Here is a 27,962-nt window from a genome sequence, read left to right as displayed (position 1 = left end):
CTGCCTGAGTTAATTGGCCTCACGGGGCCGAACTATTGACAGAGTGCATCGTAAAAAGATACTTCAGTGAAAAGAACATCGTCACTGAGGTCTGACATTGTATTTTCTCTCAAAACGAAATTTCCTGAAATAAACCCTGACGTGCTGTATCAGGGGAACAGTGTCAACGATCAAACCGCTGAAGGGAGGCAAAACCTTCATGTTTCAGGCTGACGGAGTCAAAGGTTTTTCATTTTTCTCACTTTATTGCAAAAACAGTTCCCACTTTCTGTCAGCCACAGCTCTGCTTCAACATATACTGACTATAGATTTGTGTGTATAACAGGGAAGAAGTTCTGTTTGAAGAATATATTCCCAATTTTATGTTTTATGCATCAGGACGATTCAGCAGACAAATGAATCGCACAACAGCTCAGATGGGTCTTACTGTCAGAATGTCCTTCAGTCTGTGTGGACTCGCTGCTTTTCCTCTCTTCACCCCCTCCCTTCCTCGCTCCCTATAAATAGCGGACGACTGTTTCTTAGCGCCCAGGAGCTCACACACAACATAAACAAACAAAGAAGAAGAAGAAAAAGAAGTGAACTTTGCTGCCACCTGTTGGCAAAAGTCTGTTGTTAACAAAAGCTGTAGACATTTTGGTTCCCATATGAGTTAGAAGAGCACAAAGGACAACCCGGGTGTGTGTGGATGTACTTCATGGAACAGCACAGTGTGTTGTCCATCACACGCTCTGTTCCGTCCCTATGGGCAGATGCACATGGGCCAATGCAAACAAACGCACAGACCAGCCATTGTAGCCGGCCACTTCCAGCACCAGCACCTCCTCTCTCTGCTTCTAGATAACCGTCTCATGGTCATGCTGACAAGCTGCCGCGCAAATATTTGCTCTTCCCATCCAGGAGGAGGGAACATGTTATTAGAGACGGGACGAGTATATCAGAGGGACTGTGGGTTGTGTTTGAACACCCACAGGATGTTCAAGTTGCCCATTTGATTTTAGTTTGGGAACCGCAGATCAAAAGTCATTGACAGAGACATTGGTCAGTTAAATTGGTTGAGCCCACGCTTGGCTGATTTTTTGATGTAGAGTGTGTCCACAGTGCTCCCGCTTTACCAAATGTCCAGGGAGATAAACATTCGAGGGGTGTCTTCACATTACTCTGCTTGTTTTTTCCTCTGTTGTTCTATCGAGAAAAAGTGCTGCCTCGACTGTATTTTTTGCTGATAACATGGGAGGTTAGCATCAACAAGGGCTAACTGCTGCTATCAGCAGACACCACAACCTTGTCACAACAACCACTGAACTTTTCTGCACACCCACTCTCACCAGCTTATTTGTTATTCTGGTTATTTCATTAGCTGCTCCCATGTGCCACCTCCTTCCTGAGCCTACATCAGCAGCAGTGTTGGCACAAATGTGTTGCTATCAAGGTTATACTTTAATTCATGAGTATCCTCATCTTATGTTAAAGGCTCTCTTTATTTTGGCTTAAAATGCAGGCGTGTGGAGGCTAATCTGTTTGGTTTTCTCTACACGGCAGCTGTTTGTGGGTCTGTCCTTCCCCTACGAGGGTCCTGCCCCCTTGGAGGCCATCGCCAACGGCTGTGCTTTCCTCAACCCTAAGTTCAACCCCCCAAAGAGCAGCAAGAACACAGACTTCTTCAAGGGCAAACCCACGCTGAGAGAGGTGAGAGGGAGGCACATCTGCGGGGACGTTTGTGCCCCAGACTCCTCTGCTCAAGGCTTGACTTTTAAAAGGTGCGCTTGTTTTTACATGACTTCTGCTCCCTCTACAGCTGACCTCTCAACATCCATATGCTGAGGTGTACATTGGTCAACCCCATGTGTGGACGGTGGACATCGAGAACTCAGCCGAGGTGGAGAGGGCCATCCGCTCCATCCTCAGCCAGAAGGTAAACACAGAAGGAGATGCACAAGATGACTTTGACAGGGATTCAAGTTAGCTCAGTGACAATAAAACGTATCCAAGTTGTGATTTGTGTTCAGATTCAGATGCAGGAAATGTCAGGCCCAGTTAGAGAAAAAAGACGGTGATGAAAGTTCGATGCCCTAACTTACTAACATGTTTGGATGGAAACCAGAGACAGAGGATGAGTGAAAGGACGGGGCAAAGAAAGTGAGATCCTGTTCCGTCTTCACGTCCAGGCCCATGCATATTTAAAGTCCGAGCTCGTGACCTCGTGCTGTGTTGCTCTCCGCCGAGCGATTCGGAACAATGGCTTTGTTCACCGGACGAGCCTGCCGAGCCTCATATGCTTGGTGATCCGTGGTTGAGCTGCAGCCTACCAGGCTCCAGCCTTGCTCACGCTTCCTCCCTTCCTCCCCACACACAAAGACGCTGAGAAAGAAGGGAGTGACTTAGCGCTGCAACAAAGGCTGCGGTTGTTGTTCCTGCCTGCTTGAAGTTTCCCTCTGCAATTCAGTCTGCTGAGATATACGCACACACACACAGTGAAACACTCTCATGCAGAGTGTCCTCTCCTGATACCTTTATGAGCAGTCTGTGTGTTGTGTTTGTGTGATCAGATTGAGCCCTACCTGCCCTATGAGTTCACCTGTGAGGGTATGCTGCAGAGGGTCAACGCCTTCATCGAGAACCAGGTACTGCCTACATGTGCAACTATCAGACAAATGGCTGCATGTAAGAAATGTTTTCTTGATAATGTACATTAGATGCTATCAGTACTTAACGTGGTGTCTGCATTGTGTCATCAGGACTTCTGCCACGGTCAGGTGATGTGGCCTCCCCTCAGCGCCCTGCAGGTCAAACTTGCCGAGCCTGGACACTCATGTAAGCAGGTGTGTCAGGAGGAGCAGCTCATCTGTGAGCCTTCTTTCTTCCAACACCTCAACAAGGACAAGGACTTGGCCAGGTATGTATTTACAATGAGGTGTGAACAGACAGACCCCTATTTGTAGTTGTTTTAAAAGTATCCATTAGGTGGCGGCACACCACAGGTTTGAATTCATACACTGTATAGACAGAAGTATGCAGACAGACCTCTTTATGGGGCTGTTTTTCAGGGGTTTGGTTCGGCCCCTGACTTCCAGTGAAAGGAAATCTGAAAGCTTCAGCATGCCAAGACATTTTGGACAATGTTAAGCTTCCAACTTTCTTTGGGGAAGGCCTTTTTCTATTCCAGCATGACTGTGCCCCAGTGCACAAAGCTCCATGGTTGGATGAGTTTGGTGTGGAAGAACTTGACTGGCCCACACAGAGCCCTGACCTCAACCCCTTCCAAAACCTTTGGGATGAACTGGAACAGAGATTTTGAGCCTGGCCTTTTGGTCCAACTTCAGTGCCTGACCTAACAAATGCTCCAATGCATGAATGGGCAACACGTCCCACAGAAACACCCCAAAGTCTTGTGGAAAGCCTTCACACAAGAGTGGAAGCTGTTAGAGCTGCAGAATGAGATGTTGTTAAAGTCCCTGTTGGCGTGATGGTCAGGCACCTCAATACCTTTGTCTATGTAGTGGGGCCCAGTATGTTATAGGATGATCTTGACTGACGAGTGCCTTTCTGCTTCTCCTCCTCATTACGTTCAAGCATTCATGAACAAAATTTTTTTCCAAAAAAGTAAGCATACAAACTGAATGACGTCTCTGTCTCCCGGTCAGGTTCGGTGTGGACTGTCAGACGGTGGAGTCGAGTGCCGACACGTTGGTCCCGGCCTACAGCCCAACCCGCCACCACTGCATCTTCCAGTCTGACCTGCTGTTGTTCAGCTGCGCTGGCGCCCACCCGTCACTACAGCGCATCTGCCCCTGCCGCGACTACATGAAGGGCCAGGTGGCGCTGTGCAAAGACTGCCTATAGCAGCAACACACAGGCTGATGGGAGGAGGGAGGGTTGGGAGGATTTTGGGGGGGGGGTTCTCGGGTTTGGGCGTGGCCAGATGGAGTTTAAATGATGTCGGAGCAGCTTAACGAGTGTGTGAGTGTTGTCAATCAAGCACACACACACACCAGACTTTTTTTTGTGGGAAGATCTCTGGACAGAAAAACAACATTCACAGGACTGCTTGTGTTCGTCGTATTTATTGTTTTCCCCAGCTGCTGGACACGAAAACAGTCCTGCAGCCAACCCGAGCGTCCCTCTGAGTCACCAGCGGCGATGCTGCCAGTCCCGGAAGACGGTGTGAAATTATACTTGAATCAACAAAAGGGAGTTGTCTTCGACTTTAAACTTGCCGCAGATGAGCTCTCTGCTGCCACCTTGGTAGACTGCACATATCAGTGACTGCCTGCCTGTTGGTCTGCAGGTTCAGGGGCCAAGGAGACTCACACGCCTCCCGTCCTGACAGCATCCCCCACCCACACACACACCCCCCTATCTACCCCCTCTGGGTTTGATCCCAAACTGTTTATTCTTTAGGTAGGTTTGCACTGGACTGGCTCACATCTCCAACTCACATACATACACACACACACACACACACACAGACAGACACAGGGCGCTGCCCCCAGCCTAAACAGACAGGCTCAAGAAGAACCCAGTTTTACACTGTAACCAACTCGTTCCTCTCTTCTGGACAGAAATGACGAGAGCGGACATGTAACGTAGAGATCTAGATTTTTATTCTGGAAGTTTCCTGATGCATCCTCTGGACATAAAGCAGTCTTCACCCCCCCCCTCTTTAACGACTGAAAAGAGCAGTTGTGATTTTGATATTTTTTAGTTGCACACTTGTTAAAATACAAAAAATACAGATGGTTTTAATTTCAAGCTGTAAAGAGGGTCGAGCGTGTGCTCGTACGAAAGGCCAGTAGAAAATCGCCAAACTGTTTTTGTTCGACTGTTCCATGACACCATCCAGTACAGAGAGGTGAGGACCAGGGAGGGGTGGGGGTGGGGGCGGGGGCGAGGTTCGTTCTCTATAGCTTAAGCTGTCGTGTGCCGAGTCGCCGTGTCGTGGGATGTCGTGACGTTGTGTCGTAGATGATAGGCCGTTGTCAGTATCAGCGGTAAGACCTCGATACGTCGCAGCGCGGGCTGGGAAACCATGACAGCGTTTTCCCAAAGCCCGTAAAGAAACATGGACACCTCACCGCGATGTTTGTCTGCACAAAGTCAGCTGTTAGAAAATAGAAAAACAAAGATCCACGCTCATCTCCCTATGAGCCGGTCAGCGGCTGTAAATCCTTCTCGAGCAAACCTTAAGCAGCAAACAAAAAAAACCCCATGCCAGCTAAGCGTTCCCGCCACGCTAAAACCTTGCATTTCCTAGTTTTCTTTGGATTATCGTTAGGGTTTTAATTTGCCTGCAGATTTGCCATGAAAAAAAATCAGATAAAAATAAAATTCGTAGTTCTTGTGGTGAATGGAAAAAATGCACTAGGGGAATCTATTTGCAGAGGTTTAACAGGATATTAGTAACACTGTATATTGTTCATATGGGTTTTAAAGTTTTTCTTTTTTATTTATTTTGTATACAGATCTTTATCTCTGTGTTTTGCTGGAAATCCTTGTTTTTTTTATTTATAGGAGGGGGTGTCTTTCTTTTTTTCCCTTTTTATAGATTTTTATTTATGGAGAGTAATTTAAAAAGAATAACGACAAAATGATGGGAAGCCTTTGTCTGCTTCTGTTCAGCTTCCAGCAGTGACGTGAGGAGAAAATCTCCAACAGCATGTACTGGGACGGGAAAGGATTTTTTTTTTTGTTGTAAGCACACAAAAGATATTTCTTTTAACAATTATTAACACCCAAATGTAATAATTCAGTTACCTGAGCTGGACCTTAGAGCTCCGGCTTTCGAGACTGATCTTGCATTTTTATGAAAAGGTGATTTGATATTTTATCTGCACGAGAACTCATATCAAACTGAAATCTTTAGCGTTGAATAACATTTTAACTGCGGAGGAAGACTCGTGTCCCGTTCTTCCTCTCGTCACTGTCTCTTGAAGACGGACAGCAGTGGACAAACAGGCCCGGAGTCACTGGCAAAGGCAGCAGGAGCCTCATACTCTTTGTGCTTTGATTTTGCCATCTCAGTTTTTCTCTGTTTGCACAGATTTAGCCTGAATGGCAGCGTTCAGCTACAGCCTAACGCCTGCACTTTCTCACTGTGTCAGCTTTGACTGTTTTTTCTGTTTTCTCTTTCGACTTTTTTCTTCTTTTTTTTTTTAAACAGGTCACTGATCTGCCGCCAAGTTAGTGTTTCAAAGAACATGATGTGCCTTTTCATGGTTAAGTTTGGTTCTGCTTCCGTTTGATTATCAGCGGGCTGCCGGGCCAGGGTCATTTCAAACAATTCAACGTGTGAACCTGGACAAATCCAGTTCACACACACACACACACACTTCACACAGTTGATAAAGGAGTGTGTTGTTTCTCGTTTCCTCAATCGCTTTTACCGTCCACCTCAAATCATTGTAATCTTCTGTCCAATTTTAATTGAATTGGGTTTAAACCAGTTAATTTAGTTTGCCCATTAGTTCCACTCTGTTGAGTTGGTCAGGTTTGGAGAAGCAGGACACTCACTGTTAACCACCAGTGATTTTAGGACTAAGAGAAAGGACAGAACAAATGTCCAACACCAGTGGATTTTACGTGTTCTTAAGTTGTTAGACTGCACACTTCTAGCAGTAATTTGGTTTCAGAAACTACATGTGGGCTTTCTGGTTTTATTGCCTTAAACTGACTGATCGACTCACAGCAGTCTGTTTTCTTGCCGCCGTGGTTAGGACACTGTTTTCTCACTGTCAACAAATCCCACGTGCAGAGCAAAAACCAACAACGTGCCAGTTTGTCTCTCAAGACCTTCTGACATTCCTACCCTGTCTGTGGCTCTGAGCGGCAAGCCCAACGTTCACCTTTGAAAAATGCATTTGTTGGGGACTATTTTTCTGCTGTGGATTGATACACACTGGCTCCAGAGAATATTTATGCATTGAAGTTACAGGCAGCCAACAGGGCAGCAAACAACAATGGGGCTCTGATGCACAGAGGACTGGGATGCATTGAAGGTTTTGCTCTTTCCCTGAGATTTGTTGGCAGTAAGACAATTGGAGACCATCAGCGCACTTCTCGTTCTTGTACATTTCAGAGTTGGGATTAGTTCATTTGAGCTCACACGAGAAATCTAAACCAAGAGTGAAACTCGGTTTGGCTTCTGCGTGCAGCTGTTCCAGATAAGTAGTGGGTCCAACCTCGTTCTTGTTGCAGTAAAAAGCCTTATTTGCGTTGTGTTAGTCAGGCTTGTTCACGCAGTCGGTCAGATTATCAGTCGTTTGGTTTTCAAGAGATATCAGTTCGTCTGTTTCTTCACCATATCTGTCTTTGTTAACCTCAGCATCGAATGTCTCAATTGTTGCACAAAAAAATGCTACTTGCAGTCATACAAACATGTATCAATCGTGGTTTTTCAATCTCAAACTTGGTTAAAGCTTTCGGTTAGCATCCAGTGACTGAAACACCAGAGAGGTGATGATCGTGGTCCGAGCAGCGACAGGTGAATAACGCAATGACAACAGTTTTTTTTCTTTTGTTTTTCACAGTCTTTGACGAGTAAGAGGGATATAACTTTATTTTTAAATAAACCTTTTTTCTGTGACAAAAGGCTCCGACTCTGGTTTAATATGTGTTTTACATCACAGATTCAATACAGATTCAGTATTTACACCAGCACAGAAAAATACAGCAGCAGCTGGGGTCCCACAGTGTGTGTGTGTGTGTGTGTGTGTGTGTGTGTGTGTGTGTGTGTGTGTGTGTGTGTTCAACTTGTTTACCTTATTAAGTCAGGCAGACATGGAGATAAATGTGAGCCTCAGTGTTTAGCATGCAATGGGAGTGTTTGAGCACAGATTTCTGTGCTTGGAAAGACTTTTTCCATGCACAGAAATGATATTTGGTAGATGAATTTTTATGACACCAACAATTAATTACCTGGGGTTTGCATCTGACGGTTTTAGAGGAAACAGTGAAGGTTAACTGAATAAAACTGAGAGGTTATGTTTTGTATGTATTGACATTGAGCCCAGGAAAGATTTTTGTTTGCTTGACATCAGTTATTCTTTGGACGATAACACAGCTGAAAGGATTAAGACTGATTTTCAGCCTTGGCTACAGCTTCAGAATTGGTGACATTTTTTAGACCAAACAATTCCATATAATAATTGTGAGGTAACTTTTAAAATCACTGCCCTGCATGAAAAGAATTTCTCTATAAAAACAACAGTGATTTTCTGTGCTCAGTGTATCTCATGCATGCACATTTTTCGGCACAAATTTAACTCCATGAGCTGATGGCTCTCATAACCTGAAAACACCCCTTAATATGCAGAGAAGTCCTTAAATCAACCCAGTAACACATTTGTGGCCCGTCTAAACTCACATCACAGTGTGTACATTCACTTACAGTCACTGCAGCAAACACGGCCTTGAGGAAAACTGATGAACAACTCTAACAAGTGAAGTGAACTCATCTGTGTCAGTCAAACTCCTCAGCTGAAACTGATAATTAACTTCATGTGACACAGTCCCCAATCACTGATCAGTGAGATTAAGGCTTCAGAGCTAAAAAAAAAACCCAAAAAACCCCAAAAAAAACCCAGACGTGATGGAAAGAAACACTGTCAATTCCGTCAGAGACTTTAAGATGTTTCTTCACACTAATGATGTAAATGGTAATCTCCTAGTCAGTGGCTGTGAGCTGTTCAGCAGCCTCTGTGCTTCTGGAAACTCTTAGTTTTGTGCTTTGACGCGTCCTGCTGGCAGCCATACTGGACAAAATTTGAGTAAAGTAAGAGCTGATAATCAGCTAACACCAGAGCTAAATCAAAACATCTTAAGCTTGTTGTCTTTAGTCCTAAATTCATCAGTTAATGATTAACACCCACCAGCTTTAATACTGCACGATTATGAGACAAGTTGACAAACCCAATTCACCAGAAAGGTTAGGAGCCACACTTTTAAATGCCAAAACAAACAGCAGCTCCAGATAAGAGAAGACACATATTGACACTGGATGCTGTGTCAAGATAAATATTGACTTGTCGTGTGTGAGAGTGATGTGGTCGGTTTCCCTGATGTGGAGCCTCCCACGTGCTCAGTGAGAAGAACAATGAGAGCAGGATCAGAAAAAGTAAGAAGTAAAAGTGTCAAAGCTGAAGCAGTGTTTAACAGGGTCACGGCTCAGAGGCCGGACAGTTTGGACTGATGATTCTGCTGGACTACATGAACACTCTGGTCTCACTCTGCACAGCTTCACATTCATGTTCATCAGTCAGCTGTCTGAAAGTGGACTCCTTCACAGTGTGAAACTGAAATATCGCAGCTGCTGGACAGATCTGTGGTCAAATGAAATTTGCTTTCCCAGTCACAGTCAGCACTGAGTTCAGTATAGACGTGTTTTGGTCGCGCACCATCGTCCAACGTCAACCACTGAGGAAATGATTTTTATAAAACAAAAGTCATGGCTGCACTGCAGAGTGACTGGTGTGTTGAGATCAACCACTCCTGACCACAGAGAGAACTGATCAGGTAAAATGTGAAACACTAAAGTCAGCTCATTATGTTTGATGTTTGATGTTTGAGTTCAGCACTTTTCTCCTCTTATGTCTTGCTTTCTTTCACAGTTTCTGCCTCCTCCTCCTCCCCCTTTTGTTGTGTTGCCCTGATTACAGTCACCTGTGCCTCGTTTGTGTTCCCTCCTTCCAACTGCTGCTTTTAGTTTGCCTGCTTTTGTTCTGTTTTCAAACATTTCTTTCATTTTCGCTTGTTCATTTTGATGCCTGATCAACATCCATGACCAAAAAAAAAAAATATCCATAATGATCCCAGTGCTGACAGACTGCAGGGAACTGAACTTCATCTTTGTCCTGTCAGTACTGGCCTTTGGCAGGTACCTCTTCTGGGCAGTAGATGGCGCAAGTTGCAAATGTAAAAAATTATATTCTGGTGTTTGTCTTTTTAACTGTAAAAAATAAATAAATAAATAAATAAAAGTAAAGCAATCTCATTTCAGCCATTTCGCTCCTGTTCCTGTCAGGTCATGACTCTCTTTTGTGACTGAAAGCCAAAAGCCATGGTTTTTATCCTCCAGGACTGTAAGCCGGCGATGGCATTAGGTTGCTGAAACAGTGCCGGCTTCAGCCTTCACTGCTCCAGCCACAACAGTCTAGACTAATACAGTAAACAGCAAATGACATGTGACTGAGCCAGTGTGCTTATGGGCCTGCTCCCTATGCCAAATGGGCCTTGTATTGATATATCCTCTCTGGCCATAAAAAAAAGGTAGAACAGCATTAATACCCCCGCTGCTACATCAGCTACATCAATCAGTTTGCACGGCAACATTTTACAGCACAGCTGAGCAAAGGCCTCTAGGAACCATGGGAAAATAAACTGCTGTGTTTTGACAGGGCGATGAGGTGTGACTGAGGTATTGTACATCAACTTACTTTACAACAAATCTGTGGCTTTTGAGGAGCTCTGGACTCTCGGGGTCCATATGTCTCCTGCAAACTTTTAGCTTAGATCCCTTTTACAATTAACTCCCATGATCTTTTGAACCCTCTGGTTTAAATATGGAGGCATGAAAGTGTCCCATTCACTGTTAAAAGACAAAGATAAAGATATTATGTACACCAAAAACACTTGAAAGGTGCCCAGAATTTTATCCACCCTGCACTGTCATCACTGGCCTGGATCCTCAGTTCAAATCTATGAACAGGAGGACTGTACAGACACTGAAGCCTTTGCTGGCACCTCAAGGACTCAATGTGTTTGTCTGTGGAGAGACTGCAGGGACCCTAATCCCCATCCCTCTCCTGTCAGCCAGTCAGTCAGTTCCCTCCCAAACCATCCTCCCCCCCCCTCCCACCCCCCCTTTGTCTTTTTCCACTGCGGTCCATCACTCAAAACGCTCGTAGTTCCTGGTTTGACGGACCCGTGGGACCATGTCCAGCAGTAGCCTGTGGCAGAGGAAGAGGAGGCTTTTTAGAAAGCGAAGGGAAAACTGTGTTGATGCAAACACTTACTGAGACACCGCAGACCTCATTCATTTGAGCTTAGGGGTGTTGCTCAGAGCAGAAAAACCTCACCGCCACAGCAGTGATGATTGGAGACTTCAGACTAAAAAAAAACTTTGTTCTGAGAGCTCAAAAGAATGTAATTTTAACATGTGATAGAATAAATAACTACTATTACTTTGAGTATGTTGCTTTAATTCAGCTCCAAAGCAAAGTTATATATTCACAATTATTGTTAATATATCATCTTCACACATTCACATTTAAGACATTTGTAAACTCTCCCTCTGATAACTTCTAGTAATCACTCACTTGACTCCATAGGCCAGGATGATAAGACCTATGAGGACGCCTATTGTCCCATCCAGGTACCACACCTTGGGCTCATGCTTGAACACTTCAGCACTGATGAGGATGGAGAACCCCATGATCCCCCCCACCAGTGAGTTGAATCCTGGAGAGAGAATACAAACAATCTTTTTTTGTTTGTTTGTTTGAAAGATATCTCGCCCAAAGCCAGTGCACAAGGATTTTGTAGGCTCTGTGTTGGAATTCAGGCCTCGTCGTGTTTGGCCTTCCCTCAGACACCTGCAAAGAGTCCAGCGGATGTGTGATATTGACCGCTGTGGCCTCTGACGGTATACAAAGAGTCTAGTGGAATGACACATACACGAAATGGCTCAAATATCTGTCACTGAGTAGAAAATGACTGTGCATCGTGGCTGGAAATCCCTCTTACAGACAGCAAACAGGCAAATGTGAGACAGATGATCAATGAAACTCACGGCGGCTCTGTCCGAGCACGTGCACACCTACCATCGGTGATGAGGGCTCGGCTCGTGAGCACTTTGCCGAGCATAAACTTGATCACAGCCAGGATGATGCACACCAAGCCGCTGATGATGGACACGCTGAACAGGAATCCGTCCTGAGAGAGACAGGCAGGACAGCAGAGTGTGGGCCTCACAGTCAGCTTCTACTTTACGATTCGGTTTAGCAAAGAGTTGATGAAAAGTAAACAAATCAATGCAAGTTTCCCTTAGTTACCACTGTGGACTTACAGCAATAAGCTTTACAAGCTGCTGTGAATATTTGCATGGACCTATTTGCCCTGGGATTTGTCTCTCAGTCTACACATGTGCTGGCCTTACCTTCAGACTGGCGGTGGATGCTGGGGCTGCTTGCAGCCCGTTGAGAGGACTGCAGACACTCTAAGTCCAAAACAAATCAGTTATCACCCCTGCTAATTACGCTGCACATTTAATTTGCCATGTCCTGCCATGAAAAGACTCTCTATTCTTGTCGACCAGACCACAGTGACTTCTGAAGACAGCTGCATCCACAGTGCAACCACAGCTCAATACAGCAGGTCCCAGCTCATGTATCATCTCACCTCCCCTCTCAACCATTTACTTCAATTATACTTAGAAAATGTTTTTCCTCCTTTCACACGGCTGTTACTTAATTGCTTTTCCTGGCAATTATCAAATGCTCTGCTTCTTCCAGACTTGTCCTTATGGTTTTAAATAATTCTAATATTACTTCCTTTGCTGTACCTATTATGAGTCTCGCTGTAAAGAGAGTCAGCTAAATGCCTAAAATGTAAATGAACGAAGGAGGAAAGGGATAGATGAGGGAAGAGAAAGTTAGCTGCTGAGCTCTCAGTGCCTCTGCGGCAGCATTAATATTGCACCATGGCCTTGGAGCCATGAAAAGCTACTTTGGCGAGCTTGCAGACATCAAAGAGGAGATGGAGACAAAACCTCAGCATGCTGCATAAAAACCAGAGTCAGTGCTGTGACTCAGCTGTGAAAATGAAATCTAAAAGGGATATTACACTCAACGTGTTGAACACAGTCTTCATCAACAAGGCCAGATCGGCCATCTCAACAAACGCGCACACACACTTTTAAATGGGAGCTTGTCACGATTTGCCATGGTTTTAAATCATTTGATTTAATGGAAACAGTATGCAGATACTGATGGTAGGTTGTTACCAGTGTACATCATTTCCTATTTTAACAGAATCATCCATCCATCCATTTTCTATGCCACTTATCCGTCAGGGTCGTGGGGGAGCTTGAGCCTATCCCAGCTGACTACGGGCGAGAGGCGGGGTTCACCCTGGACTGGTCGCCAGTCAGTCGCAGGGCCGACACACAAAGACAGACAACCACACACTCTCACCTAGGCAGGGCAACGTAGAGTAGCCAATTAACCTAATGGTATTGTGGGAGGAAGCCGGAGTACCCGGAGAAAACCCACGCATGCAAACTCCACATAGAAGGGCCCAAACCGGGATTCGAACCTGGAACCCTCTTGCTCTGAACCCCTCTGCACCACTGTGCCACCCTTAACAGAATCATGAGTAATACTGAGAACACAAAATACAAAAATTTGGTTATTTTGGAAAGTTCTGCTTCTAGTAAACTGACAGGAAAACAGGTCATGGGAAAGCCCATCATGTGACCTTCTAATCAACATTCAAAGAGGCCGAGCTGGCATTTTGGCTCGTGGAAGAGAGCCAAAATGCGGTCTGAATCTGACTGCAGCTCCACTGCATACAGCTGGAAATCGTGAAAAGAGTGGAAGGTAGAAAAACCTGTTTGCTCAAAACCTTAAAGGAACAGTCTGACATTTTGGAAAATACAGTTTTTCTTGCAGCTCTAGATGGGATGATTAATACCAAAATAAGACTTTTCAGTTTTCAGGTAGATGATTGTGCACTGTGCAGTGTTCAGGTTGTTTTGGGTGGATTTCAAATTCTGTCCACTCTCAGAGGTCACTGCAGCCTCTCAGAGGCAAACAAACTATTCAAACTATTTCTTTTAAAGATCTGACAGACCAGAGATGAAAGCTTTGTTTTGGTTGCTAACTAACATTAATTGGACTCAGAGGACTAGCAGAGCGGGAACAGTCAAGTGTCAAGAATCAAACATCCTCCTCCTCGAACCCCCTCACTCTCCTTCTCCTCCTCTCCCTCCCTTTCTCACCACCGCATACCTAAACAGCTGCTTACCTTATTAACATTTCAGAGCAAGGAGGAAGAGAGGGAGGCTCTGAAAATAAACCTTACTTCCAGTATCCAGCGAAGAGGGCCGTGAGGCATACACAAGCTATATATAAGCCCAACTGTGATGCAGCATAAGCCAGCATGGTAGAACCAGAGTGTGTGACAGAAGAGGAGCAGGTCGGCTCAGAAAAACACAATCTGTCTGCCTCACCTCCCACAGTCTGCCTTTGTGTATGCTTTGGTGCTCACTGTCTGTCAGGCCGTCTCTTCTCGCTCGCTGCAGCCACAGATGAATAGACGCAAAACACAGTCGGTCCAATAAATCAATAAAGGATTTGAAACCTAATTGCAATTTGAGCTCGGGTGAGTTGCAAAGGATTTCTGAAACTCTACGTTTCTCATCTCGGTATATTTTTGTTCTGCAGTCGATCAAAGAATGTGAAAAAACATGATTAAAGTGCTTTCAGCTGATGCTCTGCATGCCAAACCCCAAATCCAACCTCATCAGTGTGTGCAGCAGCCAATAGGATAACAAGACAGTGAGTGAATTCTTAAGTTGAAGAGGAAATTTAATTAAAAATCCTGCAACAAAACCACATTCCAACTACTGGTCCATCTAATGGATTCTTGAGCACCATTTACCTTGTTACCAATCTATATACAGCTTTTTATGATTATTATTAGTCATTAAGCTCATCATAATATTCCCATATTTATCCATCATCATCATCATCATCATCATCATCATGTTCAGATCCTCAACAGCGTTTCTACGGAGATGACGATTCCCTGGCAACGGGGTGATGAAGCTATTTCAGGAAGTGTGAAGTCTCTTGAGTCTTCACACCTGAGATTTGTGACATTCTTCATCCAGCAGCAGCAACAGCAACACTTTTACACACTTATTCACACACACACACACACACACACACACTGTCGAGGAAAAAAATAAAGCCAATGCAAGAGTCTGAAATTCATGATTTTGTGAAAGCAGAGCTGCTGCATAACATTTTCGCTTGTTTGCAGTCCAGTTGGTCCTGAGGTAAACATCGACTCAGCTTCTTCCAAAGTGGACTGGTTTTTTTTAACAACTTAAATGATCTCACACAGACTGGAAAGAGTAACTTCACAACTAGTCTGTTGCCCAACTACCAACCACCCCAGTGACAGGAACTACATGATGGCCAAATGAAAATATGCCATCTTATCAGGAGCCAGTTGAGGACAGAATCTGCCATGTTACATCTGCAGCATCATGCAAATCACATGAATACCAGCAACTGCCTGCGTGTTGTTTGTCTTGGACTCTGAGAAGTACGCTGACAGTTTGAGAAGATATTATTAGACACAGGCCCAAAGTCAACATGGCTTTTTCCGGATTTTAGTGAAATCCTCGTCTCTGGCAAACCGGCAGCATTACAGCGGAGAGAGCAGACGAGTCCTGGCTGGACAAAGCGGCTGTTACTATCTGGCCAAGCTTTAAAAATAGTCCCAAATTCCACTGAAAAATCTGATTATAAACAAAATGTTTGGCTTAAATTCTGCATCCTGACTTGAGTGAGACCATTAAATGACCCTGTCTGACTGACAGTAACACAGCTGTCGTAATGTCCGACAGAACGTTAATGTGTTTAGGGTTATTTTCTACCCTCTATGTTAAATGGATAACATAATCTGTCCCATATGGTGGATGCTTTAATCCAAAGCTCTCCTTCATCTCCAGTGTGAATCAAATTCTGACCGCTGCACCACATTCAGCGCCGTGTCCTGCTCACTAACATATACATGCGGTAAACCCTTTTATTAGTATTGTCTAGCCTTAACCAGTGTCTTTTGGGCTGCTAGTCTAGAAATTCTTACCACTTCAGGTAGCAGCTTGGTGGCCAGGTCATGGATGGCCTTACCCAGAATGCACAAGGAGGACAGGATGAAAATCACCCCGAGGATAACACAGGCTCTGCGGAGGGAAAGAGACAGAAGAAAACCGTTGTGATGAGCACATAACTAACTGCTGCAGTGCCGATTCCAACTGGTTGATACTCATTAGCTGTCTAGTTATGGCATAGCTGAAAGAAAACAGTAACCACCTGCTCTCTTTTAGCAAGAGAAAATGACAACAATCTCACAAAGACGAGGTTTATCCCCTCCTGGAATAAACCTGTGGGACAACGTCTGTTACAAACTGTTGGCGTGAAAGAAGGAGTGAAAGATGTGACTGAGTCTTATTATATTTAATGTAGGACCCAGAATGCTTTTGGAGCTTGATCCATGCTGAGAACTAAAAGTTGGGATATCTCACTTCTGCACTGAGTTTGATCATTCATAATGGAGTATAGTAATAGCGCAGTATCAAACTGCTGGGGTACCTTTAAAGAGCATCATCAGGTCACCACTAAAATATCTCAACACCTATTGGACGGCTTGCCATGTGCAAACAGTCGTGGTCCACAGAGGATGACTCTTAACGGTGATCCTGTGACTTCTCCTCATGAGGCTGACATTTTAGTGATATGTCTAAACAACTATTCATTGGCCACCAGCTGCTGTTTTACTACTAATTATCAAATATTAGCATGCCAACATACTGAGCTAAGGTGGTTAATATGGTTTTAAAGACCACTGAAAAACAGACAGCTCAAACTGCATCTTCGCGTGAGCCAATCACAACAATCCTGAATGACAGATAATTGCATTACATTGATGTGCAGAACAAAGACTTATTTGGCAGCAGCAGATGTCCTTTAAAAACCTTTACCCAATTAACACAGTCTAGAGGGAGATGGGAAACAGCTCAAGCATATGCACTGGTCACGCATGGCTACCAGCGTGTGTGTGTGTGCTCCATTCTGAAGGCTGATCTCGAGCCACACATGGTGTCCCAGGTTTTGATGAGGTAACCACGGCAACATCCAGCATCCCTCTAGGAAGTCCACAGCTGGACACACACACACACACACACACACACACAACATGGAATCACTCAGTCCCCTCTAATAGGGCTGTTAAACATCTATCATATCACAGGTGGGTGAGATTACTTTTTAATATCAACAACAGCACAACAACAGCTCAATGCAACCTTTGCAGAAGTCATATGAATACAGGAGGGGGTTTTGTTTTTGAAAGGCTTTGTGTTTCTCATTTGGTAACAAAAAATCCCCAATTCATCTTGTGTTTTGACATCTCGAGCTCGTTACCTTGGCAACTGCTGGAAGCCGCTAGCTGTCAAACAAACACCAAAAAACAGTACTATGGTTGATGTGCCTGCACAGTGGGCACACACAGTGCAGTACATATGCACATACAGTACGTGATTATTTAAGTACTTGTATACTAGTGCATCCATGTGTGGGTGTTTTAGTTGCTTGCAGGCTGATTCTCGCCTTTTCTGTGTAAAATGCATTAATATGTCTGTGTGTTTATGGCTGTGGGTGTGTATGTGTGTGTGTGACCCAGGAGGAAGCCTGATCTCTCAGTCAAACCAATTACCGACTGAGCAGCCTGAACTTTGTCCGAATTCTCCAATTATCTGCCAAAGTGACATAACGAGGGCTGCTGTCGATAAGCAACATCATGTGGTGTGGTGATGTTTCAGTGTGAAGATTACAGTTGTTGATCGACCTCCCCTGCTGACCAAAGAAGCTGACAGTAAATGAAAGTGAGCTCTAAACCCTAATGTTTTCTATAGTGAATTTGTCTTGATGAAGACATTTTTATTTCGGTTTGAAATACAGTGTGAGCCAAGTGTAATACTTGGTGTTAATAATGCTGTCGAATAAAAATGGAAAATGTGAAATATTTTTCCAGCGTGAAGTTTTCATGCAGCCTTTTCTGCTGTTTTCAGCTCTCTGTGTCAGGAACAATTTTCTCCACTGCTTCCAGTTTTAAGGGCTACGCTGAGCTCAGCTCTTGTTTCACTGCACACTTCAGAGAAAGTGGTATCAATCTTCTGATCTCAGTCTTGGCACAACAAATGAAACAGAACTGACATTTGAATTAGTGTCTGTCTCTGTCCGTCTTTCTGTCTCATCTCCAGAGGACCTGATCTCGTCTGTTGTCCCTACAGTTAGCAGCTGCTCCTGTGTGTGTGTGTGTGTGTGTGTGTGTGTGTGTGTGCACATTGATAGATTCGCTCTGTGAATCTACCAGATGTTTGGACAGAAAGGGCAGAGATAGTGATAGTTTTCTTTCACCTGATTCATTCAGTAACAGATGCTTTTGCTTTGGCTGTACTTGCTGTCATGTTCAGGCTCATCTGAACAGAACATACAGTAAGTAAAGTGATGCGTTACCCTCAATTTTCTTTTTTCCCCCTCTTTTAGTCACTTGTCTGCTGCCAGAGCCGTGGCCATTCAGCAGGCTCTGAAAAGCCCACCTGACCTCCACACACACACACACACACACACACGCTATTCTCAGCCAGGTACAGATAAGACGTGAGTCGCTCGCCTGTGATCGGTCCCAGTGGACTGAGGCTGACAGAGCTGAAGAGACCTGCTGTTTGACACACTCCTCTCCAGGACAAAGCAGACCACACACACACACACACACACACACACAAACTCACACTTTAGACACTGTGGACACATTGAAATGGACTGAGTCTCTGTTCTGGGTTTGTCTGGTCCTTATAAATGAAATAAACCATCTGGGCAAGCTGCAACAAAGGCTCAAACCACTGCAGAGTGTCTAGTATGAAAATATAAATACAAAAATACCAACAACTGAAAACTGGCAGTAGAAATACAACACCAGTCAATTCAATTTTATGCTATATCTCATATCATTATTTTTGGTAATAAAGTATCATTTCTTTGCTCTTTTGTCCTCAGCTGCACATCATGTTTGAGCAGTTTAATTTTAGTGACTGATATTTTATCAAAGACAGTTAGATGCATCTGATTTTTCCAGGCAAAGGTCCACTAACACTGAAAAGAACAGTTTTTTGTCCTCATATCATGTCCTATTGGTCACATAGTGGTTTTAATGCTTTGAATTGTCTAAGTATGTGTAGACACCCAAAACCAAAAGTGATGAACTTGATTTCAAACCAAAAAGTGAAAAGTGTTTGTACTTACATGTATTCACGGTGTGCCGAGTGGACAGCAGCGGCGTTGCTGTACCGCCACAGGACGATGACAGAGGACAGCACATCCAGCGTGGCATCAAACTACAGAGTGAAAACAAAGGACAAGTTTTAAATCCTCGTCACCGCAGCAAAAGCTGTTGTAAACTTAGCAAAGTTGAGGCTTTACTGTCGACTTACGGCAAATCCAAAAGCTGAAGCGCTGTGTCGCATGATGGAAACAGCTGGAAGGAAAACAGACACGTTAAGTCACACTGACACAATCTGCTTTAAGCGTTTGTGTTCATTGATATTTACTCCAAACATATCCACAGCAGGAGAACGCAGTCCTCCATCCATCTTCGACCATCACTTCTTCCTATATATGTCGTCATGGACATGGATTTCTCTGCATGTTATGTCCCAGAAATGTTATGTCAGAGTTTCCTGCTGTAGTCTGCTCACAGGAGATGTGTTATGTCCCCACTCGCAGGCATTAAAACACAGGGATGAAAGTCTTTTTCTGCAGAATACTGACAGCAGGATGAAGATTTCCTGCCATTGTCGACTGCTGCCAGGTAAAAAATGTCAATCAGGAGGCTCCCTCGCTGGCTGGCTCCTCTCCTGCTGCACTGATGGATGATCATCACACACATGGTGCCTTTTTCTGAGGAACTGCTTTTGTGGTATTTATTAGTTTGTGCAAACACACCAGACATAATAAACTGCACTTTTGTTGACTGAAGTAATTTAGTTATCAGCATACTATTTGCCTGTTTTGGGCCCAATGATAGTGAGCTGTGGAGGCATCGAAAACACTGAGAGTGTAATCAACAGCCTGCGATGGGAGGGAATGAGGAGAGGAGGAAGGAGAGACAAAGGAGACAAAGATGCAGATAGATAGAGGGGAGGAATCCTCTCCTCTCCACACAGGTTTATTTTTAGACAGACCCACTGGGGGCCAGGCAACTTGCCTCAGCCCTGCATGCAGAAACACATCATTGTGTGGTATCTCTTCCTCTGCCTTCCCTCTTCTGTTGCTCGTTTTCGCTCTGCCGCAAGAACAGCAAAAATAACGATTCCTTCATTCTTCTACCTCCCCCCTTTTTCCTTGTTCTCTCCTCTCCTCCTCATCTCCTCTTCTTCCCTCCCTTTACTCCTTCATCTACATTCAGTTCCTCCATCTGGGCTGAAGGTGCAATCATCGACTTCCCCCAACTAAAATGACGCTGCCTTCACATGTTTTTGCAAACACTTACCCGCGCACACGGACGACCCTTGAATACAAATGAGCAGATAAGATTTTTTTATGACCTGCAGGGAGGCAGCTTGTCAGCAACTGAATGCAAAAATGATCTATGGACTACTTTTGGTTAATTTTGCAGCAAGTCACATACAACTCCTAACTTTTGATTTGACACACAATGCAGCTCGTCGATGTTTGATTTTGAAAATGAAGCAAGACTACAGGCACCTGTTTTCTTACAGGATCCACCTCAAAGGAGAGATTTATTTTCTGACAAAGGAAGTTTTAATTTACAAAAAAAAAAGCTTAGAAATAGAAGCGTAAACGACCAGCTAACATCATTCTCCATCCTGAAATGTGAATCTTTGCTCAGTCAACAGTTTTGATTTTAACTCCTGTGTGGCATGCTTAGCCTCCTCTTTAAATATAGTCATCAAGTTCTTTGTGTGGCAACAGATCTATTGCAAATCACACAGAACTTGACAGCTGTTCAAATGAAAGTAAATCGAGAGGGAGGGACCGTGCAGACACCCAACTGTCACACATCACATCTGCCAGGGATGACATGACATGGAAAAAGGAGCTGCCGGCTTCTTTGGTTTTCCTGTGAAGTGAGCGCAAAAAACAGGGTGAGGCTTATATGTTAACCAGACGAACCAATCACACAACAGTGTGGGGCAAAAGTTAAACTCTTCAGATAGCTGAAAAAACTTTTGCTCTAGTGCTATTTTATATGACTTTTCATTTGGGATGGAAACCCCACAGACCTCCCCATAACATCATAAGCTGGTGGTCCAAATCCAGAACTGTATGCTCCTCCTCCTCTCGCCTCATACCCTCTTTCCTTCCCTTTTCTCCTCCTACCTCCTTCATTAGGAGCAAAAAACTGTGTGTAAATTAATCTGCTGCGGCTCTGCAGTCGTAAGAGCTGAGCCCAGCGATGGCTAATTGGCTCCCAGGAAAGCTGGGTGCGTGTCAGCGGGGAGACACACACACACACACACACACAGATATATGAGGTTTCCCATCTCCCCCTCCCCATCACTCCTTGTCACATCTGACAAGAGAAGCAAGAGAAAAGAAGATAAAACACCATCCGAGCTGTGCTTGTTTACTGGCTGTTGGTGGATATCAGTGAAACGCTTTGCTGTCAGGCTCGTTTTTACAGTTGGTGAACTGATGGCGTTTGTAGCGATGCACGCGCCTTGTTATAAAAGCAGCAGCGAGGGTGTCGATTACATTTTCATTCACTCATTCACTCAGCAGTTCTACTCTACTGACGCCGACAAGAAAACACGAGCTGGAGGAGGATTTCTGGGTCGTCTAAAGCCAAACTCTCTAGTTACATGAAATCGCTGGTTATTCTAAATTTTGACACCAACAATTTCCTTTTTCCTGCAAACTTCAGTTAACTGTCTACATGGTTGCTAATAACTGGTATGGATATGAGTCCTGAGAAAACTTAATTGGTCGATCCCTTCTATTTTCCCCATTGCTTAACTTAAAGCTGCACCTACTCGCTCCTAATAAAATTCACACAGGAGTAGGAGTCTTTGACATGTCTGAGTAAAGTTCGTGTTTACCCAGCAGTTATCATTCAGCCAACAGGGCTGACGGGGAACAGCAGCAGGTGCTGATGAGGGCACTGGGGCGGCCTCCTTCATACTCAATATAAACATATCTTGCCTGGTTCTTTTGTTTTGGTCTCGTCCATCTGTGATCAGCGCAGCTTTATTGAAGAGTCTGACAATTCTGGAAATATTTGGTTTCTTGCAGAAAGTTGGCCATGTTGGGCATGTTTACAAGACCAAGACTCCCTGGAAGAAGAGCTTTTTCTAAATAAATGATAAATAAAATAAATGAAAAAGTAAAGATGATAATTTATCTGGACATCCATCAATACTGCATCTATCAATGCAGCAACCATAAGGCAATACTTTAACATATATTCTCTTTAACACATAGAAAACAGTGCCAAAATTAATCTTCTTATCTCTTTATATTTCAGGTCATTAATGATATTTATACAACAATACTGGCTGCGTTTTGTCCTGTTTGCTGTCTCTCTCTCTCTCTCTCTCTGTTCTGTCTGCCTCCTGAGTCCATTAGTTTCTTCCTTTGAAATATGTTGTGTTTGGTGTCTTCTACTCTGTGATGTTATCTTATGCATGAAGCTTGTTTGGTGTTTAAGACCAGGATTCTCACGCTGTCTTTGCTCATTACAAATGTTCTTATTTACAAAGGCATCCTCTACTTGAAGACACATTTACTATTCAGTAATCTCAGGCTTAATTCCGAAGAGACGGTGACAGCTTCAGAGGTTCTTGAATGGCTGTTAAAGGAGCAAATGCGCAACTGGTGCAGTGGCTTGTTTGCTTGCTAATGAATGACAATGTTAGCAACAGTGTCAATCAAACAGGAGGTTGCGGGGAAAGAGAAAAAGGCTTTGCACAACAATGATAATATCAGAATCAATCTAAGTTACGCTGCTGTAAACTGTGTGGAATAATGAAACTGTTTAGACATGATTATTACCTGCAGTAACATGTAACCACAATAAGTCCAGATAACCTCCTCTTCTGGAATTATAAAATGATAATAATACTGTTGTATTAAAAGATAAAATTGTTAAGAACTTCACCCACACACATGACAAAGAAGGAAGTTATTAGACAGGCCTGTCAGGGCTTCCTTGTCACGACAGGAAGTTGGCAAAATGCTTGAAAATACACGCGGTCTTAAGCCAGGAAGAGGGTCTGACCTCCAAAACAAAATGTCTGCGTCACATTAACAGCTTGCTTCACTAACTCTGACCTGGGTGGTTAACTTGTGCCATGCAGCAACAAATCAACCTCCAATTTTCAATTTCAGCCCCTAACAAGATTAATTATTGAACCACTGGATTTTCCTGAGATCAGTCTGGGCACCAAAACCAAAACAAAACAGTTGTGTGTGTGTGTGTGATAATCCTGACCCGGCGTGACTGTTTACTGGAATCACTGCTCAATGAAAATGCATCTTTTCAATAGTCTCTTCCTCTGCTCATTTCTGCAGCTGATTTGCAAGCGTGCCGTGTTTCATTTATGAGCAAGAGCAAGGCAAGATGTGACACGGAGGGGATATCACTGCAGGACCACAGAGATGTGACAAAAATGTCTAATGAAGAAGACGCTGCACAAAACTATGTTCACATTTATCCTCAGAAATATTTTTAAAAAAAACCAAAGTTACGAAAAGGAAGAATAGCACTGCTGTTTTTTTTTTTTGCCGTCATCAATTCTAATCTTCAGCATCACAGGAAGCCCTTATATTTCTGCACATCTGCAAACCACCATTGAGGTGATCAGCCACACTGCAGCAAAGCTTATCCTCTTTACTTGTGCATCTGTCAAGCACTAATCTGCATTTACTGCAGAGGAGGAAGGAGCATCAGTTCAGTCTTGGCACTACTAACAAGGATCTGTGATACTTCCATCACCAAAAATCATCACCCGACACGTATTCATCTCTACATTCCTCCCTGTCTGTCAAATGTCTCGGTAATACAGTCCAGTAAATATTATGTGTGGATCCAGACAATCCAGTCCAATAAACCAATGAAACATTACCTGAGTTAGATCTTCAAAGTTAATCGATTCTATCTCAAATTAGAGAGGAACCTTTGACATGCCGAGAAGTGAAAGAGAAGCGGGTTTAGAAGAAGTCTGAGAGGCGGTCAGTAATCAATCAGTCTCAAAACTAATACCAGTAAATGAAAAACTTCCCACTCACGAATGCAAAAATGTTCCATGTTGCTCTCTTTTCTAAGAGATATTACCATTTGAAGCGGAAGCGGTAGGAAGCTAAAGATTTAGGGATGAAAGAGGATCTCAGCGTGAAGTGTGGAGTGTCAAAGCAGCATGTTCACATCAATCGCTTGTCCTTCATGTTGTCTGTTGTTGCATGTTCTTGTTTAATCAGGCTGCTTGGTGTCACACTGATCAGCAGGTTGTCACAGTAATTAACAAACCTGTCCTTCAACTGAAGGGCCAAACAGCATCAGTCTTTATGTGGGTTTTGTTTGTGTACATGTCTTTGGTATCACCAGCATCACTTCCTGGGAGCCTGAGGAGGCACGAAAGGAAACACCTGAAGTGAGCGTTACTCACTGAAGGCGACGATGGCCAGGATGATGGTGATGGCTATGGACACCCAGGACACCCACAGAGCTTTCTTGCGGTAACTCTGAGCTTCATGAGGCTTCAGACGCATGCTGCTTTCCAGAAGACCTGCAGACAAAAACAAAGGGCAAAGTGACCCACTATGTACAGATTTATGTTAGCTGTAAGCTCTTACTTATTGATGCAATCAAATTCAGACCTGGTGATGGAAGCAAATTAAAATGATAAATGTTGTGAAATTTGCTGCAATACATCTGGAGAGGAGAGAAGTCTGAACAAAAGTTTCATGGCAATGCATCCAACAGTCGATGAGATATTTGGACTTTGGAAGCCCATCAGTTATTTAAATAAAATCATGTGAGCGGCTTAGTGGAGAAATGTCCCTCTGGTGGAACCGCTGGAACAATTCACAGGCAACTGAACTGTGACAAGGGACCTGAAAAGGTCCCTCATTTATCTTCGAAGATTAACTTTTGAAGAAATCCTCTTTTCTGGGGGAGTAAATGACATGTACGGTTACTTTATTAGACTACGAATTGATCCTGGTCCCATTTCAGATCCTGGTCCCATTTCAGAGCGGTCATTCAAACACAAGTTGACTTCCCGGCTATTCGGTCTTCAGGACAGACAGAATAATCAATGAAAATCTAAGATAAGATGAGATGAGTCTTTATTGTCATTGCACAGTCACATAAACTGACGTATCCATGGTAGAACTGTGCATTTCACACTGTCCACACAACTGGTTTCCATTTTGTTATGGCCATGGGAGGCTTGAACGTGCTTGAGTTATCCATTAAAAAGAACATCGTGGCTGCTTTTGTTTCCTTAGTAATATTGTAAGTCCAAATTGTTCTGATAAGTATGAAACATTCAAAAGCAGTCTTCTGTTTTGATTGTAATGATAATCAGGTCTGGGCTTTAAACATGCATCCAGTCCGTTACACTGACCAGTCCCTTCCTTTCAAAACTCATCAAAGATCCTAATATTTCAAGATACCTTCTCATACACATATTTTTATGTTCATATGTGATTATTAAGGAGTGCACTGGTACAGGAATAAAGATAAAAACACACTTACTGCTGTACCATAACTAAGATGTGGAACACCTACCGCTGTTTAAATGGCTGCCTGTGGTTTGCACTCTTTCCGAAAGCCAGTTCACTAATTTATTCATAAAACCTGTAATCACAGCAGCGTGTTTTGGGTAATATGTCTGACACAATGGAGCCATGCACACTCTGTATTCCGCTTCCACCCAGCTCTGTGAATAATTAATCACATTGATCATTAAGGCAGCCAGTCATCAGTCACATCACCTCTTTCCCCGAGAAATGTCTTAAAGTCTTACTTGTGCGCAGTTTGGGACATATGGGGGCAGGTTATAGGAAATAGCAGGGCAACATCTTTCCGAGCAGCTGAATGATTCCTATTGTAAACAGATGACCATGTATACATTTCACTATAATATACACTGGGCTGCTCTCCGTGGTATTACGCACAGTGTGCGCCCTGGCGACATGGCATCCGGTGAGTCCGTAACTTTAAACACATTTCACACCGCCTACCTCGGTCCTCTATGCTGTCTGATATCTTCATCTCCTGGTCCATCTTGAAACCGTCTCCCTGACTTTCTGTGTTGGGCTGCTGCTGGGAGTCCGCCTGCTCGCACTGCCCGTTCACCGCTGTGGGGTCCACTACTACAGCCGGGTCCGGGACGGCGGTGGGGTCTGGCGGTGTGGAGTCCGTCATCTTGTCGGCGGGTTGCGGTTCCAATGAGGCACTCCAAAAATGTCACACCTGGGCGAGAAGTGCAGGCTTTCAACTGGGAAGAGACCCAGGGAGGGAGGGAAGGAGGGAGGCAGCGAGACTCCTTGCAGGGCTGCAGGTCCAGTTGCGCCAAATTATACACTGTAAGGTGAAACATTACCGGAAATTGAGAGATGTGGACTTCAAAACAAACGCATGTCTGTATGTTTTGTTCAAGTGGGCAATCGAGTTAAGATTTTGGGGTTGGGTTTTTTTGCATCTACTGTAATATCTCGGCTATAGTTGCCATTTTAGAGGCAAAACATGCTGTATAGGAAAACAAACTCAAATCTGGGCGATATGCATTCAGCTAATTTGATTATGATACTCTGTAGCTCATAGTAGTTAATTTTCTCACTGAAAGCACGACGCATTTATTATCATGCTTTGGTATAGATACACTCCTAAGCTGTATTTTATGACTGGCTCTGCCTCGACCGGTAAGAATATTAAAGAGCTGCTTATTCTGAAAGGTTCTCTAACAATACTATCTGTCCTGGGACCGCTTAAAGTAAAACCCTTGTGTGTATGGAGTTGATCAAAGGTATTGCATTCAACTATTTACTTGTAGAAGGAATAATGCGCAAGTTACATTATATTTAAGTAAAGTTCACTTGTAATTACGTTTAAATTTGTGTATTCATAGGAAAAGCTACTTTAACGCAGATTTAAAAAATCGTTTTTTTTCTTTCATTGCGAATTACAGTATTTTCAAGATAAACTGCATCATTTCCGTGTGAAAAACGGGCTGGCTATTTATTTTGAAGGTGGTAACCGGTACTAGTCAGTTGAGTCTACATGCTGACTTATTGGATGCTCACAGTCTGGAAAAGCAATAGAAGAAAATATTCACAACAGGCTCCATTTCGCGACGTGGTGAAATAGCTGCACCTGGTCTCTAATTGGTAATCCCGGTGGAGTTTCACGTGACCCGTGCTCGCGCCGCGGTGACGCGAAGCTGCTGCGCCGCGCGCTCGCGACTCAAACATCTGTCCCATGCAGATTGAGTGAGCCGGCGGACGTGCAGGCAGACGGGAAACCGTTTCTCACCTGTCACTTCGGCTGGCTGCTTGGCACCGAAGGCTAAATGTAGTCATGACCATTTAAATCTTGTATTTCAAGAGTGTGTGGTTTTGGTGGGAATAATGAACACAATGCAACTGGCGATCCCTGAAACTGGTTGCTAAGATACAGATAAGCATGCGTTGCCCAGATTAAAACAAATGCTGTGGTATTTACAAACGATAAAGCATGAAAATTAAGGTGAATTAGTTGAAATATAAGGGGGAAACAAACCAAAGTTTCACGCAATACGTCGAAATAAAACACTGAAAAACATTCGTTGGTCTAAAGACTGAAGTGGAGCAATTCAGACAAGCAGCCTGATTCATAGTGGGAATTTTTCTCTCTCAGTGTCTTAATGCTTGCAGAATTTTGACTTTTCTAAAAACACACACACGAACCGGGTTAAGTGTAGTTATCTGAGAGGATTCCCATGCAGCAGGCCTGTATAGACGACGCTACACTTCACATTAATCTTGTTAGTTAGTTAGAGCACTTGAGGCAGAGGGAGTCCACTGAGTTTGTCTCTAAGTCGTGGTCTCTTACGCCGTTCAGTGGTAGAAAGAGGGTAGTGCAGGCCAGGGGACGCTCCACCATGTGGTGTC

The 27,962-nt window shown here is 43.9% G+C and overlaps 2 protein-coding genes across 3 annotated transcripts in view; one reads left to right on the top strand and one right to left on the bottom strand.

Moving 5' to 3' along the window:
• mgat5 (alpha-1,6-mannosylglycoprotein 6-beta-N-acetylglucosaminyltransferase) overlaps positions 1–7,588 on the top strand; it is a 70,060-nt gene extending 62,472 nt beyond the window's left edge. For both annotated transcript variants that reach the window (XM_046381702.1, XM_046381701.1), the window contains exons 13-17: positions 1,543–1,689; positions 1,799–1,915; positions 2,550–2,624; positions 2,739–2,896; positions 3,645–7,588. In XM_046381702.1, the coding sequence (XP_046237658.1) occupies positions 1,543–1,689; positions 1,799–1,915; positions 2,550–2,624; positions 2,739–2,896; positions 3,645–3,843 (696 nt within the window). In that variant the 3' untranslated portion in view covers positions 3,844–7,588. The remainder of the gene's footprint in view (positions 1–1,542; positions 1,690–1,798; positions 1,916–2,549; positions 2,625–2,738; positions 2,897–3,644) is intronic.
• A 3,259-nt stretch (positions 7,589–10,847) lies between these two features.
• On the bottom strand, positions 10,848–26,620 carry LOC124055176 (transmembrane protein 163-like). The gene is made up of 8 exons (XM_046381703.1): positions 26,055–26,620; positions 24,473–24,592; positions 19,280–19,323; positions 19,092–19,183; positions 15,874–15,970; positions 11,817–11,928; positions 11,313–11,454; positions 10,848–10,943 (listed from the first exon to the last, which is right to left on the bottom strand). The coding sequence occupies exons 1-8, from the start codon at positions 26,236–26,238 to the stop codon at positions 10,883–10,885; spliced, it is 852 nt and encodes a 283-aa protein (XP_046237659.1). The 5' UTR covers positions 26,239–26,620; the 3' UTR covers positions 10,848–10,882.
• Between the last annotated feature and the right edge of the window lie 1,342 nt (positions 26,621–27,962).

The sequence above is a fragment of the Scatophagus argus genome, chromosome 24 (assembly GCF_020382885.2).
Source record: "Scatophagus argus isolate fScaArg1 chromosome 24, fScaArg1.pri, whole genome shotgun sequence".
In the NCBI taxonomy this organism is placed as follows: domain Eukaryota; kingdom Metazoa; phylum Chordata; class Actinopteri; family Scatophagidae; genus Scatophagus; species Scatophagus argus.
This window is presented reverse-complemented; position numbering and strand designations above follow the sequence as displayed.

Bases quoted from the DNA above. Each gene is read 5' to 3' on its own strand.
- LOC124055176 (XM_046381703.1), bottom strand. From the start codon at position 26,238: ATGACGGACTCCACACCGCCAGACCCCACCGCCGTCCCGGACCCGGCT. The intron at 15,971-19,091 runs GTAAGTACAAAC...TTCCCTCCGCAG, and splicing joins TCGGCACACCGTGAATACAT to AGCCTGTGTTATCCTCGGGG. The intron at 10,944-11,312 runs GTGAGTGATTAC...CCTCTGCCACAG, and splicing joins ATCCTGGCCTATGGAGTCAA to GCTACTGCTGGACATGGTCC.